Here is an 18,581-nt window from a genome sequence, read left to right on the forward strand (position 1 = left end):
TAAAAGAGGACTGAGGGGACGGACTTTAAAGGAGGAGCTTTAAAAGAGTTTTCATCTTCCCTCCAGTTCACCTCTCACATGATTAAAAGTCTGATTTTCTCTTCGTTCATGATGAACTTCTTTGGAGCTCTGATCCTTTTCATGACTCTGTCTGCAGGTGAGAACAGCTTATGATTTATGTGCTTTGGCTTATAATGTAATAATAAAAATGATGGATTTTTTTTTCCGATTTCAAAACACCATTTGCAATGCATCCAGACTGTTGCGTAATAATTTCTGTTTCCTGTTGTTTTCAGGGAAACTTGCTGTGTTTTCTCTCATTTCTCTTTGTGAAAGTGTTTAAAACAATTAGCATTACATCTGAAATATCTTAAACCATTTATGACACTATCCTCTGCTTTTATAGCAGTTGGATTGAGATGCCACCAGTGTTCAGGTGAAACCTGCACAAATGCACTAACTTGTCCTCCCAGCTTTGACCGATGTGCCACTGTAGAAGTGGACGGTGAGTTGTTCTTCCACAACTAATGTTCAGTATTTAAATCAATTATCTATCAAGCTTACGGCTATATTACTGTACTAAATGCCTGGTGGCTTTTATTGCTTTTATTATTGTTGAAACTGACTTTTTTCCCCATCCTGTATTGCAGGCCAGACAGATTAGTCCCATACAGTGCTGTGAGACGGACTTATGTAACAGCGGCCAGGCTGGTGAAGATGGCACCAAACCCACTGGTTCCACCCCCAAACCCACTGGTTCCACCCCCCAGCCCACTGGTTCTACACCTAAACCCCCTGGTTCCATCCCCAAACCCACTGGTTCCACCCCCCAGCCCACTGGTTCCAGCAAAATACCCACTGGTTCCATCCCCAAACCCACTGGTTCCACTCCCCAGCCCACTGGTTCTACACCTAAACCCCCTGGTTCCACCCCCAAACCCACTGAAACCCTCTTGTGCCACCTACAAACCCTCTAGTTCCGCCCCCTAACCTCCTGGTACCATCAACATACCCACTGGTCCCACCCTTTATCCACTGGTTCCAGCAAAATACCCCCTGGTTCCACTCCCAAACCCATTGGTTTCACCCCTCAGCCCACTGGTTCTACACCTAAGCCTCCTGGTTCCACCCCCAAACCCACAGGTTCCAGCAAAACACCCCCTGGTTCCATCCCCAAACCCATTGGTTTCACCCCCCAACCCCCTGGTTACACCCCCTAACCCACTGAAACCCTCTTGTGCCAACTACAAACCCTCTGGTTTCGCCCCCTAACCTCCTGGTACCATCAACATACCCACTGGTCTCACCCTAAATCCACCTACAGCTTCAGAAAATGTATCTTCTTTCGCACCCAATTTGTAACTCATTAAGAATAAGCACATTTTCAAAATGTAAAGCTGCAAATGACTGCATGACTGCAAATCCATACTCAATAAATACACAATATGATCAACCACTGAATTGTCCAATCATTTAAGCTCTGCAGCAACCCCAGAAATATTGGTGTCAGGACTTAAATGTGAACAATAATGAGCAAATCAATACATTCAGTGGTTAGTTGTTGACCAAGAATGATGAAGCAGATCAGCAGACTTAAAGATTTTGCACTTCCTGTTTTGATGCCAGTGGTTAAACTTGTGCAAAACATTCACAGTTCAACAAACTCTCACCACTTCAGACACAAATTAAAAGTAGAAAATATTTGGTGCGCTCTGTGTCAGATTTCATGCTGGATATAAAAAGAGCAGTCGCGCACATCCAAAAAATGAAGAAGGTGCTGGACTAAAAGAATTAAACTAAACAAACAAAGAAAAGTCCGCACACTTCAGCTCCCTTTTTAGGTCCATTTATTCCATCATCATGGAGTGATGTTTCGGGCCACAAACGTGTTAAGTAAATAATCTGAGGACGATCTACAGATAACGCAACAGGCTGGTGGTTTACAAGTGAAAAGTACGTACACTCAGCAGCCACTTTATTAGATACACCTTACTAGTACCGGGTTGGACCCCTTTTGCCCTCTAGCTAACTTAATTCTTGGTGTCATGGATTCAACAAGGTGCTGGAAACATTCCTCAGAGATTTTGGTCCATATTGACATGATGACATCACACAGTTGCTGCAGATTTGTCGGCTGCACATCCATGATGAGAATCTCCCGTTCCAGCACATCCCAAAGGTGCTCTACTGGACTGAGATCTGGTGACTGTGGAGGCCATTGGAGTACAGTGAACTCATTGTCATGTTTGAGATGATGTGAGCTTTGTGACATGGTGCGTTATCCTGCTGGAAGTAGCCATCAGAAGATGGGTACACTGTGGTCATAAAGGGATGGACACGCTCAGCAACAATACTCAGGTAGGCTGTGGTGTTTAAACCATGCTCAGTTGGTACTAAGAAAATCTCCCCCACACCATTACACCACCAGCAGCAGCAGCCTGAAGCGTTGATACAAGGCAGGATGGATCCATGCTTCCATCTGAATGTGGTTTTTCCAATCTTCTATTGTCCAGTTTTGGTGAGAAAACCCGTGTGAATTGTAGCCTCAGTTTCCTGTTGTTAGCTGACAGGAGTGGCACCTGGTGTGGTCTTCTGCTGCTGTAGCCCATCTGCTTCAAGGTTGGACAAGGTGTTGTTGCTTCAGAGATGCTCTTCTGCACACCTTGGTTGGAACCAGTGCTTATTTGACTTCCTGTTGCCTTTCTATCGTCTTGAACCAGTCTGGCCATTCTCCTCTGACCTCTGGCATCAACAAGGCATTTTGGCTCACTGGATATTTTCTCTTTTTGGGACCATCCTCTGTAAACCCTAGAGATGGTTGTGTGTTTTATTAATAAACACTTCCCTTTAGCATTTCAAAATCAGTTGTGTCACAGTGGGAACTTTTTTGTTACGCTCAAATGGATTACGGTCAACAGAATGTTTTCACATATAAAGCATTTGTTTATTGTATTTTATTAAGGACCTTTTCAATAGTTGCACAATTGTAATTCACTCCCATTCTCTTTATTTATATTCTGACCCAAAGCTGACTGCTGAAGCCTCAGTGAAACAAGTCAATCATCCCCATGTTCTATGACATACAGCAAGTGCAGACTCAGTTTTACTGTGTTAACATGTGTTATACCCTGATAATATGACACAATATAATGTGACTTCTCTTTCCTTTTTCGACTGAAAGGAGGAACAGACAGGCAAAATGTGCACACAATAAAAAAAGACAACAGAAGTTCACACGAGATAGTTTAAGTAGGGTACAAATCTAGTCTCAGAAAATATCTTACACCTAGCAGCCCACTATAATATGGAAAGTAATATAAAGAAGTATAGCATATACACGTCAATGATTCATCCTGTGGGGAGTGTGAATATCTGTACCAACTTTTGACTCAATTCCTATAGTAGATTTTGAGATATCTCACTGACCACTCTGATTGGGCTGCAAAGAAAGTTAGAGACTCATCAAGTTATTTGGATTCATCCCCTGGGGACCATAAATATCTGAACCAATTTTGATAGCAGTCCATTGAATGGGCAACACATCCAAAAGGTCCACCTCATGATGACCTTAGGGGGAAAGCCAGGGGATCACCAAAGTTACCATCTGGGGAACATGGATGTCTGTATCAAAGTTCATGGCAATCCAATACTTGATGAGTATTTCAGACAGGACCAAAGTGGCGGACCCACTGATCAACATCAGAGCTGCAGTAACAGTAGTCAGACAAATGCACATGAAGATCCTGGCACCTGTCCGTACCCGCGAGGTGAACTGGTTAGCTAACAGTTACATACTACTGAAACATATCGGCCAGTTAGCTGTATTATTATTTCAGGTGCACTTACGTCCTTATGATCCATCACGAATCACTTTGTTACTTTTTGAGACTCTAAAATGCCATCAACCTCAGAAACAAACATGATGTATCAATGTATATATCTGCCAATAATTATTTTAGTAGCTTAGTATTGTAAGTACCTTAAAACGGTAGATATATACATGGCACTTTAGGCCACACAACCTGTTATTTTAGGTCCAGTTTAACATTCATTTATTCATTTTCTATTACTGCTTATCCATTTAGGGGTCACGGGGGCGCTGAAACCTATCTCAGCTTGACAGGTCACCAGACTATCACAGGGCTGACACAGTCAGTACGTTTACATGCACAGCTTAATCGAGCTATGCTCAAAATTCGATTTTGGCGTCTAATCAGACTTCTGTCCTTGTCCCAGTTTACAAGCAACTGAGAAAATCAAATTACTGACGGGAACGTGTCCTCCTTCTCAACGCTAGGTGGCGATATGCGCCGTTTCAGCGGGTTAATACAGCCCCCTTTCCGGTTGACCTATTACGTCACTTAATGATAAACAACTGGAGTCAGGCGGCAGACCGGCTTTTTCGAACAACAGCAAGATGGATAATCGTACAGCTTTGTTCATCTCATACGTAATGTACACGTTACTGACTGTGCAGATAAGGTGCACACTATCCCTCGTGGTCATGGTGATTTCGAGAGGCAGATAAGAATGCTGTTGGAGGGCTACAACAATAGCATGTCTTGTCTGTTCTGGGGTCATACGCCAGCGCAGGAGGTGTGGAGCATGCGCACATGGATTGTCTAGTTTATTTCCAATTAAGGCGTATACATGCCGGAGAAAATCAAATTCCAATCGCATTTTCTGGGTGTCTTAATCGGAGTTGGAGAACTCCGATATTAGTCAGAGTAACACGTTTACATGCACTTCAGTTGTCCAGTTATAGTCGGATTAAGGCAATAATTCATTTTTTTCAAGTGTCATGTAAACGTATTGATAGAGACAGACAACCATTCACACTCACATTCACACCTACGGACAATTTAGAGTCACCAGTTAACCTGCATGTCTTTGGACTGTGAGAGGAAGCTGGAGCACCTGCTGACACAGGAAGAACACACAAACTGCTGTGAGGCGACAATGCTAACCACTAAACAACCGTGCCACCCACCAGTTTAACATGTATCTCAGTTTTATACAATATATGTAGTATGGGGTCCCTGCTCTGTGTCTCTGTCAGCCAAGGGGTCATTGTCCTGAAAAAGTTTGACATGTGCCTCACTGGATGTCTGCATCTTTTTCAACTTTTCATAAACACCAAACATATACTGTATGTAGACAGAAAATTCCACAACAGTATTGATCATCATTTGCTTTAACACTACCGTAGGCCCACAAATATTTATTCTTATGTCATAATTATTAGACTTTGATCATCTGCCTGACCCTCCCTGTGTCCAGGGATATTCATTTATGTAACAGGTCTGGGCTGTTCAATCGTTCTATATCATCACGCTATTATTTATATAAGCAGTGGATTTTAGTACAAAGTGATAACCACTGTGTGTGAACACATGAACGGGTCAGATCTGAACTGTAGTAATCTGGAGCTTCAGTGAAACATGACCCTCATCTATTTCAGATCAGCATCAGTTCTTCTGAGCTCATTTTGGTGAAAGTAACACAAAAGTTGTTTAATAAGTAACTTACTACTCTACACAGAGAGTAATGTTGTAAAAGTAACTTATTACTTTCAAATAAAGGTATGTATTATATCACATTTTGAGAGTAACTTGAAAGACACTGGATATAAGAGCGTAAATTTAACACAAGCTTAGAGGAGCTGACAGAGAGGTGACTGGAAACATCCGAGCCTACGTCAGAGTATATATATACACAATACTTTTTATAGTACTTTTGTGTCTCTTTGCAGGTCCTTTGCATCTCTTTGTGGTCATGTTGAGTGTTTCCTGGTTGGTGTGTTAATTCTGTGATATTTAGGTGAAAGCCCGGGGGGCCCTGTCACTTTGGGTGTGGGCCTGTTCAGTGATACATGTGGTGCACTTGTGGCAACCATCCCCATTGTTGGGTTGGTAGTCACAAACTTTGGTGTTGGTTGTTCCTATGTTATATTATATAAATGATATGTATGAACATTGCTGCAAAGCATAGGCGTTTCTAGCCCATTTTTGGGGGTGCTGAAGCACCCCTAAAATTTGAGAGATTTTTTTTTTTTACTGTATGTCCCTTTTTAACAAGCCAGAAAAGTGTCAAAACCATACAGTACTTGGTTGCAACGTAATATTTTAACAACAAAAATACAAGGAACTACTGACTAGCTAACTGACTGGATGCCCATTAACATTATAACTCCTATTGTGTGTATTTATTATTATTATTTTGTAGATTTCAAGCACTTTTCTTTTTTGAAGTGTATTTTTATTTATGTATTTGTATTATATAATACAGACAAGAAGGAAAAAGGCAGAGACAAACATTGAAAAAGTCAATTACTGTTAATGTGTTAATGTTACATGTTGTGCATTGCATTTCAAATAAAAGTCCAAAAAATAAGTCCAAGGTCCATTTTTGGTATTTTTGGTACTCACTATAGGGGGCTGGTTTACTCCAGAAACATACATACTGTTTATGTGTATGTTGAGGAGCTGCTGTATCGAAATGAGTTATCCTCCCCAGAAATTAGGGTTATGATATGTTTCTTTTATGATTCCAATCCATTTCTCTTTTGCTGTGGCTCAGCATTTAAATAACCTTTATCAGATTTGAAGGTTTAGTCACAGACTTTCCCAAAAAGTGTTTTTCTTTCACAAATGTGGGAATGACATTGAGTTAAAATGTACAAAACAGTGAAATTTATCTTGCCTGGCCGGGCAGCTCTCTGGGTGCTCAGCACCCCTAAACCTCTGATCCTAGAATCGCCCCTGCTGCAAGGCAAAAATGTTACTGCAAGTATTCTCACAGTCAAAGTGTGAGAATGTGTGAGTGCGTGTTGCGGCTGTAAACACCATTTGCAACAGACAGGATGCTTCATAGTGTCAAAACTGCTCACTGTGGGTGAGATCATTTGGTTATTATGGGGTCAGTATGAATTGTGTTGCCTGACACCTGGCAAACATCCAAAGTCCAAAGTTACATATTTGCAGTCCTCGTCCTGCGTGCACACACTTTGTAATATTTCCTTTTGTTAGAATTTATATTTCCATAACACAAGAACACACTGTATATGGTTTGGAGGTTCATACTCTGTCAGTCATGGATGCAAATTAGTTTCTAAGCCAAAAGCAGAAGTCGCTCGTTCAAGGCTGTGAGTGACAGCCTCGTCTGAAGAGAGGAAACAACCAGTTCTCCTATTAGTGCCCTTAGGTTTGATATCAGCGGCACTTCTCTGTCTGCAAGTCACACTGAAGCCAACAGGATGGCTGCAGCGATGGCGGAAGAGCAGGAGGGGGTTAACTACGCTTCAGTTGTATTCAAAGCTAACAAACATCCTCCATCTGAAGGTAACGTAAGTTCCTATTCTATTATAATATTGGATAGAACATAATATTAACGTTATTTATAGAGTGCTTTGCATACAAGGGATGCAGCTGGGTGTGCTTTACAATAAAGATTCAACAAAAAGAACAAATACTGGTAAGGACTGCAAAAATTTGAGAATTAATATCAAATAATAATAGGAAGGATTAAGTTAATTGAAAGCCAGGCTAAATAATTACGTTTTTATCTGTCGGTTAAAAATGTTCACTGAGCCAGCATCTCTTTCAGCTTCTGGAAGGGTAGTTGATAATTTAGGCTGCCTGTTTTCTTGTGCGTATAATTGTGTCTTTAAAAAGCCTGCAGTAGAAGAGACGACAATCTGATGAGAGTCTGCAATGTAGGCCAGTCTTAAGCCATGAGGAGCTTGAAAAACAAGTACAGGAACCTTAAAATCTGTTTTAAAGACACAAGGAGCTTAAACTGGGGTAATTTGCTCTCTCTTCCCTGTTGTGGTTAAAAGTCTGGCAACACAGTTCTTGAGCGAATTCAAACTTTTCAGCTGACCGTTTCATAAGGCATTGCAATGATCTAGTCTGTGTTGTATAAAAGCATGAATACGTTTTCAGCATCTTTGTATAATAGGAACGGCTGTACTTTGGCTATGTTTCTTATGTGAAGTACAATTTTAATCTGAATCTAAAACAGTGCCCAGGCACGTGACTTCAGATTAACTGAATACAGTCGGTATATTAAATGATCAGAATATTAATTCCAACTAAACTAAATCTGTTGTAAGTAAAAATAAGTTGATGTATCAGAGAAAGAATCAGAGGCATGATATGTGGAAATGTTTCGTAAGCTGATCTCGATGTTGCGGCAACCTGACACACTTGCAATAATGTTTTTTATGACCCAGAGAACAAGAGAACAGCTCGCTACTAATAAACCAGGAAAACCCATAAAATTCTAATCTAAATGCACATGGTACAATGTTGAGAATGACTGCGTCCCCTGTTATGTACTTTCAGAGTGCTTTTCCTAAACTCATGTTGGGTTTAAACTGACGGTCTTTTGTTTAGTTTTGCCATCTTTCAGTATGTAACCCACCCTGACCACAGCCTCTTACAGTAAAAACAGAAAATGTGTATTGGAATAGTTATTTGTTCAGCTTTTCCCTAAAAAAAGACAAAGCTTCCTCGCTGATATATGATCTACTAACTGTGAGACAATTTCATCATCTTGTGTTTTAGCTGACAGTTTTAATGATTGTAATTTTAGGACAAAAGCAATCATCAATAGGCAAGACATTTTTATTTAAATAATGGTATACCCCTTTAAAAGACTTGACCGCTACGCAGTAATTAACCATGAGATTGTGTTCTTTGACCTTACAGGTAAAACGGAGGAAACTGTGTACGATGAAGTGAAGGTGCAGAACGGAACAACTGATCAAGCTGCTGATGGTAGGTTAAAAAAACTAGTCCATACCCACTGAGTGGACAGTTGCCTACATACAGTTTCACATGGTGTGTGTTTGGGATACAGGTCATAGGAAATTGCAGATAATATAGTCAACTGAACCCATTAAGAAGAGCAATGTATTCAGACAGAGTTTTGAGAATTTGATAGTACGATTGCAGCCACAGCGATCGGTCACATTTTAGCCATTTTGAAGCATTTTTCTGTTGTTATAGCGCCACCCAGTTGCCAATTAGAGTTAAATTTCTCCAGTCACCTTGAGGCGTCCTGTTCTACATATCTACCAAGTTTAGTAAAAATCCATATGGCGGTTAGGCCTAGATAAGAAATGAGCTCTCTAGCGCCCCCATTTTGTTTGATGGGGTCAATAATGGAGGGGTCCCCTCAGATTATGTGTGGTCATATGCCTACAAAGTTGCGTGGTGATGGGTGAAACCCTTGAGATGTTCTACACCTTTATGTGATGAGCCACGCCCTCCGCAATATTCATTGCCTTATAGAAGCTCAGTTTTAGGAAGTTTTCCAACTTTTGCCAAGAGGGAACTTTAGATATTGGTCCCTAGATTATGTTCACCCAGTTTCATGCAGATCGCTCAAACTTCCTAGGAAGAGATCCATTTGAAATGTTTTTCAAAAAATTCAAAATGGCGGAAAATCTATATAAGTGGAAGTTATGGGTTCTGAGGCAAATGTGTTCCTCATGAGGAGAGGCATCTCTGTGCAAAGTTTCATGTCTCTACCACATACGGGGCATGAGATATGCCCATTCAAAGTTTGACATTTCAATGGGTTGCTATAGCGCCCCCCTTTGGCCAATTGATGTAATATTGCTTCATTGGCATCCTCCCATGACCCTCTACCACTGTGCCAAATTTCACATGGATTGACCAAGTCAGTGAGGAGAAAAATGTAGAACAGACACACTCACAGAGTTTTCATCATTATATAGAAAGATACTTACAAACCATTCATTTCTGCAACAGGGAGTAATTATAGTAGTACTTTATCTGCTATTACTACTTATATTACTACCACTAGAAGGAAACTAGTTTAGGAGTCCAGCCAGGTCTCATCAAATACTGGCACTTGGTCAGTGACTTCCGGCATCAGACACTGACGAAAAAAGGGTGGTAGGGTGGGTGGGAGGGGTGATGGATGATGGGTCCAGCACCCACCAGCTTTCACCCAGGAGGTTGGTGTTCACCTCCTTTATGAATGTAAAACCAAACCCTGTTCTAAACCAAATCACATTCTCTGCTGCCTAAACAAAACCGTGTGTGTTTGCTGTTGAAGACCAAAAAAAAGACTTTTCTGACGTAGTGCTTTAAATTTGAAAGAGATGCCGTGAGACAATGTGCTCAAGGCCATGAGCAGAAAAAGTTTAAATGTGTTCTAATCACTCACGTTACACTGTGATGAATGTTGATGTATTTCACAACGGTTCAACTGGATTGCAGTTAATGTTGTGGTTAAAGACACTTTGCGCCATGAGTGACGTCGTATTCGCAGGAACTTGAAGCCTGTGTGAAAATTAGAGTGTCTAACATAGAGTTGTGCTGAGGTGAAATAAAGAGCACTTCCTGGTTCAGAATTTATCTCTCTGCCTTATTCTAGCAATATAGAAACCTAATCTTGCTACAGTATATATTTATATTTATAGTTAACTTGAATTTGAGGAAAATGCTGTGAAATGTGTACTCAGTGTTTTTATGTTCATGACATAGAATTAAATGCTAAAAAAATAACAAAAAAAAGTTAAACTGACATCAAATGACACATTAACTTTGTGTGTGATGTAGGGATGTCCCCGACTAAGAATTTTCAAAGTCGAATCTGATTTGACAGATTTTTCCTTTAGCCGACTAATCGTCGAATCATGTTGTTTTCCCCCTCATTGATTAATGAGCTCATTTACGTCAGTTTCCGCTCCAGAGAAAAGAGCTAAAACACCCAAATAAACAAATTTAATTCTTCAGTTGGCATAATAAGATAATAATAATAATAATAAAAGTAAAAGGGTTATCATTTTATCTTTCATATAAGTTCATCCACACGGACCGTGCGTCACCGCTCTCAATCGTTTGGCCACGTCAGACAAAAAGTATCCAAATAAATAATCAGAGTCTATCAAGAAAACAATCAGCAGTGAAATTCGTTTCAAGACACTTTCGGTAAACGAATAATCCTTCAGAAAAATTTGATTTGAGAGCACATACCTCCTCCACAGTGTGTGTTTATGCGCTCCGCCACACCACATGATTCCGGAGTGCGGCCCGCTGCTGCGCACCGCTCCCTCAGGGGATGGGTCAAATGCGGAGAACAAATTTCACACACTCAGGTGTGTGACAATCAGGTGGACTTCAACTTTCCATCACCATAGGCCTGATGCTGCTCTGATGGTCCTGCAGCGCACTCACTCACCTCAGCTATTTTTGGATCGAGCAACTGGGTGATTTATTCTTGTGTAGTAATGATGATGCCTACTGATTAAACGCACGCCTCATTTTCATTTTTTTTTTATGAACAGAAATTAGGCTGATGTTTGTATCAAAATAGGCTACATACCATGAATTACTAGAAAACAAATACATTCTATGTCAAATCAAGATGCTCAGCAGCAGTGAGCACCCCCATATAGTCAGAATGGTACGGTCTTGTTTCATAACCACATTTTGCGACGATTCGACGGCAAAGACTGGCAGTCGAATCAGACTTCTCCGAATCGAGTCACCGAATCATCGACTATTCGGGGTCACCCCTAATATATTTACACTTGTTTTATCTCAGCAGGATTCTTGGAGGACAAGAGAGCAAACAACAGACGTCGTCACTTTAAACGGTTGGCTTGTGGTTTGGGAATCATTGCCGTCATTTTGCTGGCGGGCATCATAGCAGTCTGTGTCTACAGTAAGTACACAAAACAGGCAGTCCATGCATTAACTCACACTTCAACATGACACATGTTTTCATGTTTAACCATTATCTGATTATCAGACTGTCTGTTAGCAGTTTGTTCAACCTGCTATACATATCTGTCTGTAATTGTTTTCTAATTCTGTTAATTAATTTTGTGGACACAATAATCAGCGTAGAAATGTACTCGGACCGCAAGGTATTCACGACAGGGTTCTTGTTCATGTGACTGTACGTTTCTGCAAACCACAAATATGTTACATTTGCACGTTTTATTTGGATCATATCAACCTTTCCAAAGTGATTTAGACTCACTGCTGTTTTCAGCAGCCTTTTAGACACTGAACATGGGTGTTTTGTAGCCACCTGTCTCTGTTTCACCTGGGGATAGTGACATTTAAGCCAGATCATGGTCCTTTCCTAACCATTACCAAGTGGTTTTGTGCCTAAACCTAACCACACGTTAATCACAGTTTTGTTGAAACATATGGGCCTACCCTGTTTTTTCATACATGGAAAAACCCTTGCAGAAATAAAGCTTAAAGGTCCAGTGTTTAGCATTTAGGGCAATATATTGGCAGAAACAGTATATGATATAATAAGTATATTTTCTTTAGTGTTTAATCACCTGAAAATAAGAATAGTTGTGTTTTTCTTACCTTAGAATGAGCTGTTTATATCTGAATATCGTCAATGGAGATCGCCATGTTGCGCTGCTATGGTTCTACAGTATCCCAGAATGGACAGACCAAAAACTGGCTCTAGATAGGACGATTTGTGTTTTTGCATTGATCACCGTGGATAGCAGCCCCCACATAATGAGCCAAACGGTGTTGTAAAAACACTGATTTCTAATGTAAAACCTCTTCATTCACTGTTTTTATGGCTCTGGTCTGAGTGTCACAGGACTCACTGGGAAGGTCAGAAAAAAGTTTTTAGTCTTTTCAAAGGATCTTCTGAAATGTTCCAAAAGGCTGGAAAACTGAAATCAGAGACAGGAAATAGCTTAAACAGTGGCAAATTGACAAAAAGAACATTACATTATCACTATAATTAAAGTGCTAATTTTCACTCTGCAGCTGCTACATTCAGTCACGAGAATGAGCGCTTAAAAGAAATCCAAAAGAATCACCTGGCTGTCAAGCAGAACCTGACGAACCGCATCAACAAACTCAGCTCAATGAATGAAAACTTGATGAGAGACAACGACAATCTGACCGTCCAGTTGAGCAACCTGACACAAAACTATACTGTCTTAGAAAACAAGATCACAAACCTGACGGAAGAAATCCTGAAGCTGACAACACAAAACCAGGAGCTGAAGTCACAGAAGAACAACTTAACAGAACAAATACAGGAGATGAAGGCAAACATCAACGTCAGCCGAGCTCAGTGGAGCATTGATGCCTACTGCCCCAAAGAAAATAACAGTATGTTCAGATCCCATTAATGAGGTTCAAAAATAACCAATAACAATAATATGACAGTGCAGTAATGTTGTTTACTGGTTGGTCTCTGTTGTTTCAGAGAGACGGTGTAAAGCTTGTCAGAAGAACTGGGAACATAAAGAGCTGAGCTGCTATATCATTCATAACGCTATAAGACCTGAACGGATAACCTGGAAAGAAGCTCTAGAAAACTGCAGAGGAAAGAATTCAGATTTGGCTGTTATACATGATGAAGAGGAAAAGGTAATGAGAGAACGGTGGGAATTTTTATGATACAATAACAAAATTAAAATGTATTTTCTGTAGGTCTGAACACAGAAGCCTTCATTTATCAATCTCACGTAGAAACCAGCTCAGATCTGAGAACAGAAATCATCTAATCATCTTCATGCATAAAAACATTCCTATCCTTCTGCATAGATCAGGCGCTGATAACTGTGGCAGCTGAAAACAATCGTCATTTAAATATCCCTCACCAATATAATTTTGGTTTAAGGCTCATTTATACTCTCTTTATGTACGAAAACAGATATGTCAGTTTCAAATGTTGTAAACGTCACTGCTCTCAAAACTAAATGCGTCCTTTATAATACATAGATACAGCCAATAGATGGCACTAGAGAGCAGTCAAAAGTTTCTAAAAACAATAAACAAGGCAAAGGTGGAGGACGTTGTAATATTAAAACTTCAAATGGTGGCAGCAGTGTAGACTGTGGGGGTCAGTGAGGTCATAAATACACCATCTTTTCACTCTATTACTGATTTGTTCTGTTCCCCCGTTATTTAAATCTCTTTGTTGTCTCCTACAGTCGTATCTTACTTGAACTACACTGTCTCCACACTCTCTGGTGGTACTGCTCCACTCTGTCAGTATCTGAAAGCTTTCTGTTTCACAAGTCCCACTGGTGACTGTGAGCTGATAGAGTGCTGTGCTGTGACATGTGTCACAAACTGGCTCAGAGTATGTGACAATTAGGGAGTCCACACAAAAGATTTACTTAAAACAAGCCAAATTTATTAAACTAAAATTAACTTAATAATCAATGGAGTGTGTAGATCAACAAAGTCAGTCATGAAAGCCAAGCATGGGTGAGTGTCAAGTGTTCTGTGGAGGTGTTGAAGGTGCAAACCAAAACCAAAGATGCTCAGTGGATGTAAGCTGAAAGGAAGGGAGAGACCAAGTGAACAGATTAGGCAGCTTTTACAGCTTGGAAGCCCAGGTGAGCCTAATCAAGGTAACGACCCTCCCATGTCAGCCAGCTGCCTGACGAGACTGGCTGAAACATTCTCAAAGACAGTGGGAGGGGCGTCACACATGTAGAGACTGTACATTTTTGAGTGATTAATATGTGGCTGCAAATATGTAGATGCCAGTCAGAATATGGTCTAATAACAATTCTCCGTCTCGGCCAGATTTGCTGCTGCATCATCAGCCCACTCTGACTCAAACTTGTGTGCACGTGTTGAGACCTGACCTGAGACTTGATCGTAGCCTCCACTCACATCCACACTGATAAATGCAGAGCTTCATGCAAAAATAACAGTATGTGATTACTGTCTGTCTGTTATCAGAAAGTCATCAATGATTACAGCTGGGACAGTTCAGGAATAAATGGATACTGGATTGGCCTGAGAGCTGAGGATAAAAAGTGGAAGTGGATCGATGGAAGTGATCTCGCTGAAAGGTAACACACATTCTAAAATACTCTGAATCGTAAAGTCTGTCAGCCCTGATCTAAACATCATGCTCTTCCCTCAGCTCCTGGATAGATCCTCCTGCTGAAGGTCGCTGTGCGATTTCTGTCAAGAATGATAGATGGAAAACAGTGAGCTGTGATGAGAAACAGCGATGGATCTGCAGACAGAAAGCTTTATCTGTTTAATCACTGCTGTGATACTTTAGTACTTAATATACTTTTTTGTTTTTCAAACGTACAAATTACATATAAAAGAATTACATTTTTTTTAACAGGAAAAAGAATCAAAGTGAATTATTTTGAAAGCTGTTTGTGTGCATGTGTCTAAAAGCAGAGAGTCAGATGTAAAGGTGTAATTAGATACTGGGTTCTGTAGATAATGTGTGTCTGACTGCTGACACAGCATTGAGGAAAATACAGTAACTGTCCTGAATTTGTATATCAGCAGACTGATGACAGGGACCAACAGGACTGCTCAGTTTCCTGTTTCTATGCAAGGAAACTATAAAAGAAGGAGAGGTCATGACGTCAGTGACAACATTGGAATTTTGCATTGGAGCCAGTTTGGTGTCACTTCTACCAAAGTTCATTAGGCAGCCATGACACGTCCCACTATAACCCATCATATCTGTGCTGTTTCATCTTTGACTGAGAGTTCCTTCCACAAATTGAAAACACACATTACATGATGCTGACTGACGTTTTCTTTTATATAAATGTGCACATTTGTTTTCCTTGTTATTAGTCTGCAAACAGATCACATAATGTTAGCTCACCCAACTCTGTTTGATCCTAAACATCATGATACAGGACCAAACGCAGCAGGTCGGACCTTTTATCACCAACCAGACTGCAGATCGTCACTGTGTAGTGCAAGTACACACAGCAGGTATGTGTTTTGTTATCTATTAATAACCAACCCTCAAACTGTTAATGATATTGAATAATATTCAGGAGGGCTATTGTTTCCTATTATTGTCAGGAGGTGGCGCTAACTGCCAAATTTTTATAAACCTGGACCTTTAAAATTTATCAATACTTGTTCATTTGTTTGTCAGTTAACTAAGTTAGCATTCGCACTTTGATTTGCCAACGTTAGCCAGCAGACGCCTTACATTAGTTTGGAGATTAAACTGTTAATGTTAATAATAATCCTGGTGTTGGTGTACAACTGTGATACTCAACTTATTTCCCGTGAGCCAAATCTGGCCCCCAGTAAGGTGCTGGGTGGCCCCACATACCATTTTCTAATTCACAGGGAAAATACAAACTACTAGACTAAGTCTAAAATGTCCTCAAATCATAGAAACGGCCCTGTGTGCATGTGCCAGGCTGCTGACTGGCCCCTGACCTCCTGTCAATTTGCAGACGTGGCCCCCGGGCAAAACAATTTGAGTATTTCTGGTGTGAAAGAAACAGACAGGAAGCTGTGGTCTTGGTGGGTGACAACAAATGTTACAGCCTCTAAAGCTTAACTGCTGTCATGTCCTAACTATGTGTGTGCTAATATCAAATAACTAATACAAATGTAAATAACTAAAGCAAACTGTAAGGCATTGTAGCAGTGTATGGTCAGTGATAATAAGTCGGACCTGCCCTGTTTGGTCATGTATCATGTGCTGGACCAGACGTAGCTACCATTACATCACCTCTCAAACTGTTGACTCCTGTTTTGAAGCCTTGAGTTTGTCATTTTAGCTGTCACCATCTTGTTTTTTGGAGCCAGAAGTGACCATATTAGGGCGAGAGGGACCAAACAGTTTTTCATACCAGGCTGTAAACGTCTGTTTCATCTGTAAAGCTGAACATAGTAACATGGGGGAGGCAGCCTCAAGCAGGTGGACATTAGAGGAACTGCAGATTTTGGCACTTTGTGTTTATGTCTCAGCCCTGGAGGTTGCTGCTTTGTTATGTGCAGCTGACAGACAGAGTCATGATCTGTTAAGAGAAGGAAAACAAATGCACACATTTAGATTTTTAAAAAAAGGAGTCAGTCAAAATGACAACAGGCATGGTTTTTTTTATGTGGTAAGCATGATAAATAGAGTACAGACACTGGCGGTGGCCGATGACTCTGAGGATGATGACTCTGAGGATGATGAGGCTGATGAATCCGTAAACACTAGGTGGTGATGGGGAGGTGGAGGGCACATGGCTGCAGCAAGAAAGAACTATGGCAGAGAAAGAATCACATTTAAAATGAGCAGTAAGATGATAGGCTGAGAGAGAAGGTGTGTTGCTGTTCTATTGGTTGACTGTAAATCAGCTGATGACTCAATTGACCTACCCAGACAATGACACCTAGAGATAGAGAGTGAGCATGTGCAAAGAGTGAACAGCAGGGTGAGAAAGAAACTTACAGCCTGAGCATGAAAAGTCTTCCTGACTGAACGTTCGCTAGAGCTCCATTTGTCAGTCAAAGGTGAAACAGCACAGATATGATGGGTGCCGGTACCTGTCGTGCCCGCCCCATTCATTTTAATAGAAGTGGTCACTGGTGTAATATCTCATCCTTCTTTTTTTGTTTCCTTGGTAATATTTACACAGACATGGTGCTATAGAGCCGTGAAGAGCTGCAGCTGTAAATGTGCTCAAATTGGGAAAACAGTGATGTCGAGGAGCTCCTTACCCTCTGAGCAGAGGACGAGATCAGCCGCCATTTAACAGGGACAGTAGATGATTGTTTCTGGCACATTCTGCCTTTGTTATTGTTTATGAACTGCAGCTGACACATATGTTATATGTCATGCAAGAGGCTGACGCTACTGTGTTACGTGACACGTGCGTCACACCTCTCTCGTTGCACGATGGCAGAATGTGATGTGTAACCGCACACAGGAGTGGAATGAAGCAGTCGTTGCGGAGTTCTGTGTAAAAATGCAAAGGGGGTTTAAAGATGGGACCTTGTTGTGACTCTATAGCGCCATCTCTGTGTAAAAAGGGCTATTGTTTGTTAGTCTGTTTCCATGAGCACTCTGATGTAAACAATATTAACTTGTACAGCTGATGGTTCGGTGTTTTCTTTCTATCCAAGCAATGTCATATTTGACTTCACAGCACTGAATGAACATTTTGCCACATGTTGCTGTTTTTGTGTTTTTATGAAAATGTCAGTAAACTCAGGTCATGAGATTTTCTGCGTCGTTGACCTCGTGTTAGACTGGAGATCCACCCAGAGTCTTTTTCTGCCTTTCACACAGTACATGCTGGGATAAGCTCCTGTAATCAGATGTACAGTGAGAATCAGTGTAAGATTTATTACCAAGTAGGTTTTTACTTACAAGGAACAGCAGCGTGAGAAGATGCTGCAGACACACAGTGTGGCTCAAAACCATTAACAGAGACTTCAGTTATCATCTGCTCACCAAACAACAACTGTGTCACAACTTCAAAGCAAAACTAGAAACCTACAGTGCACATCTGTGTGAACTTTAAACTGGTACACTGTAAACTTTACATTTCCCTACAGCCATCATACAGGCTCTGTTACTTTAAACACATGAATGTTTCTCTCTTTGCTGATGAGATCCTCGATTATATATACATATATATATATATATATATATGTATGTATGTATGTATGTATATACACAGTACAGGCCAAAAGTTTGGACACACCTTCTCATTCAATGCGTTTTCTTTATTTTCATGACTATTTACATTGTAGATTCTCACTGAAGGCATCAAAACTATGAATGAACACATGTGGAGTTATGTACTTAACAAA

At 40.6% G+C, this 18,581-nt stretch overlaps 1 protein-coding gene and 1 long non-coding RNA gene across 22 annotated transcripts in view; both read left to right on the top strand.

Annotated features, from left to right (window-relative positions):
- Window positions 1-1,486, top strand: LOC125892666 (uncharacterized). The gene is made up of 3 exons (XR_007449770.1): window positions 1-157; window positions 407-505; window positions 651-1,486. It is a non-coding gene; the product is annotated as an uncharacterized LOC125892666 (long non-coding RNA).
- A 5,649-nt stretch (window positions 1,487-7,135) lies between these two features.
- The window catches only part of LOC125892659 (CD209 antigen-like protein E), a 48,391-nt gene continuing 36,945 nt past the window's right edge, over window positions 7,136-18,581 (top strand). For 6 of the 21 annotated variants that reach the window (XR_007449765.1, XM_049582781.1, XM_049582782.1 and 3 more), the window contains exons 1-5: window positions 7,136-7,340; window positions 8,712-8,780; window positions 11,584-11,703; window positions 12,789-13,139; window positions 13,237-13,400. Coding sequence is in view for 17 of the 21 variants with exons in the window: in XM_049582781.1 (XP_049438738.1) it covers window positions 7,256-7,340; window positions 8,712-8,780; window positions 11,584-11,703; window positions 12,789-13,139; window positions 13,237-13,400 (789 nt within the window). In the remaining 4 variants the exon portion in view is untranslated. Of the gene's footprint in view, window positions 7,341-8,711; window positions 8,781-11,583; window positions 11,704-12,788; window positions 13,140-13,236; window positions 13,401-14,729; window positions 14,843-14,916; window positions 15,088-18,581 lie in introns of those variants that run through there. The other 15 variants (XR_007449768.1, XM_049582788.1, XM_049582787.1 and 12 more) reach the window with 8 other exon arrangements.

Source organism: Epinephelus fuscoguttatus, linkage group LG8 (assembly GCF_011397635.1).
Source record: "Epinephelus fuscoguttatus linkage group LG8, E.fuscoguttatus.final_Chr_v1".
Taxonomy (NCBI): domain Eukaryota; kingdom Metazoa; phylum Chordata; class Actinopteri; order Perciformes; family Serranidae; genus Epinephelus; species Epinephelus fuscoguttatus.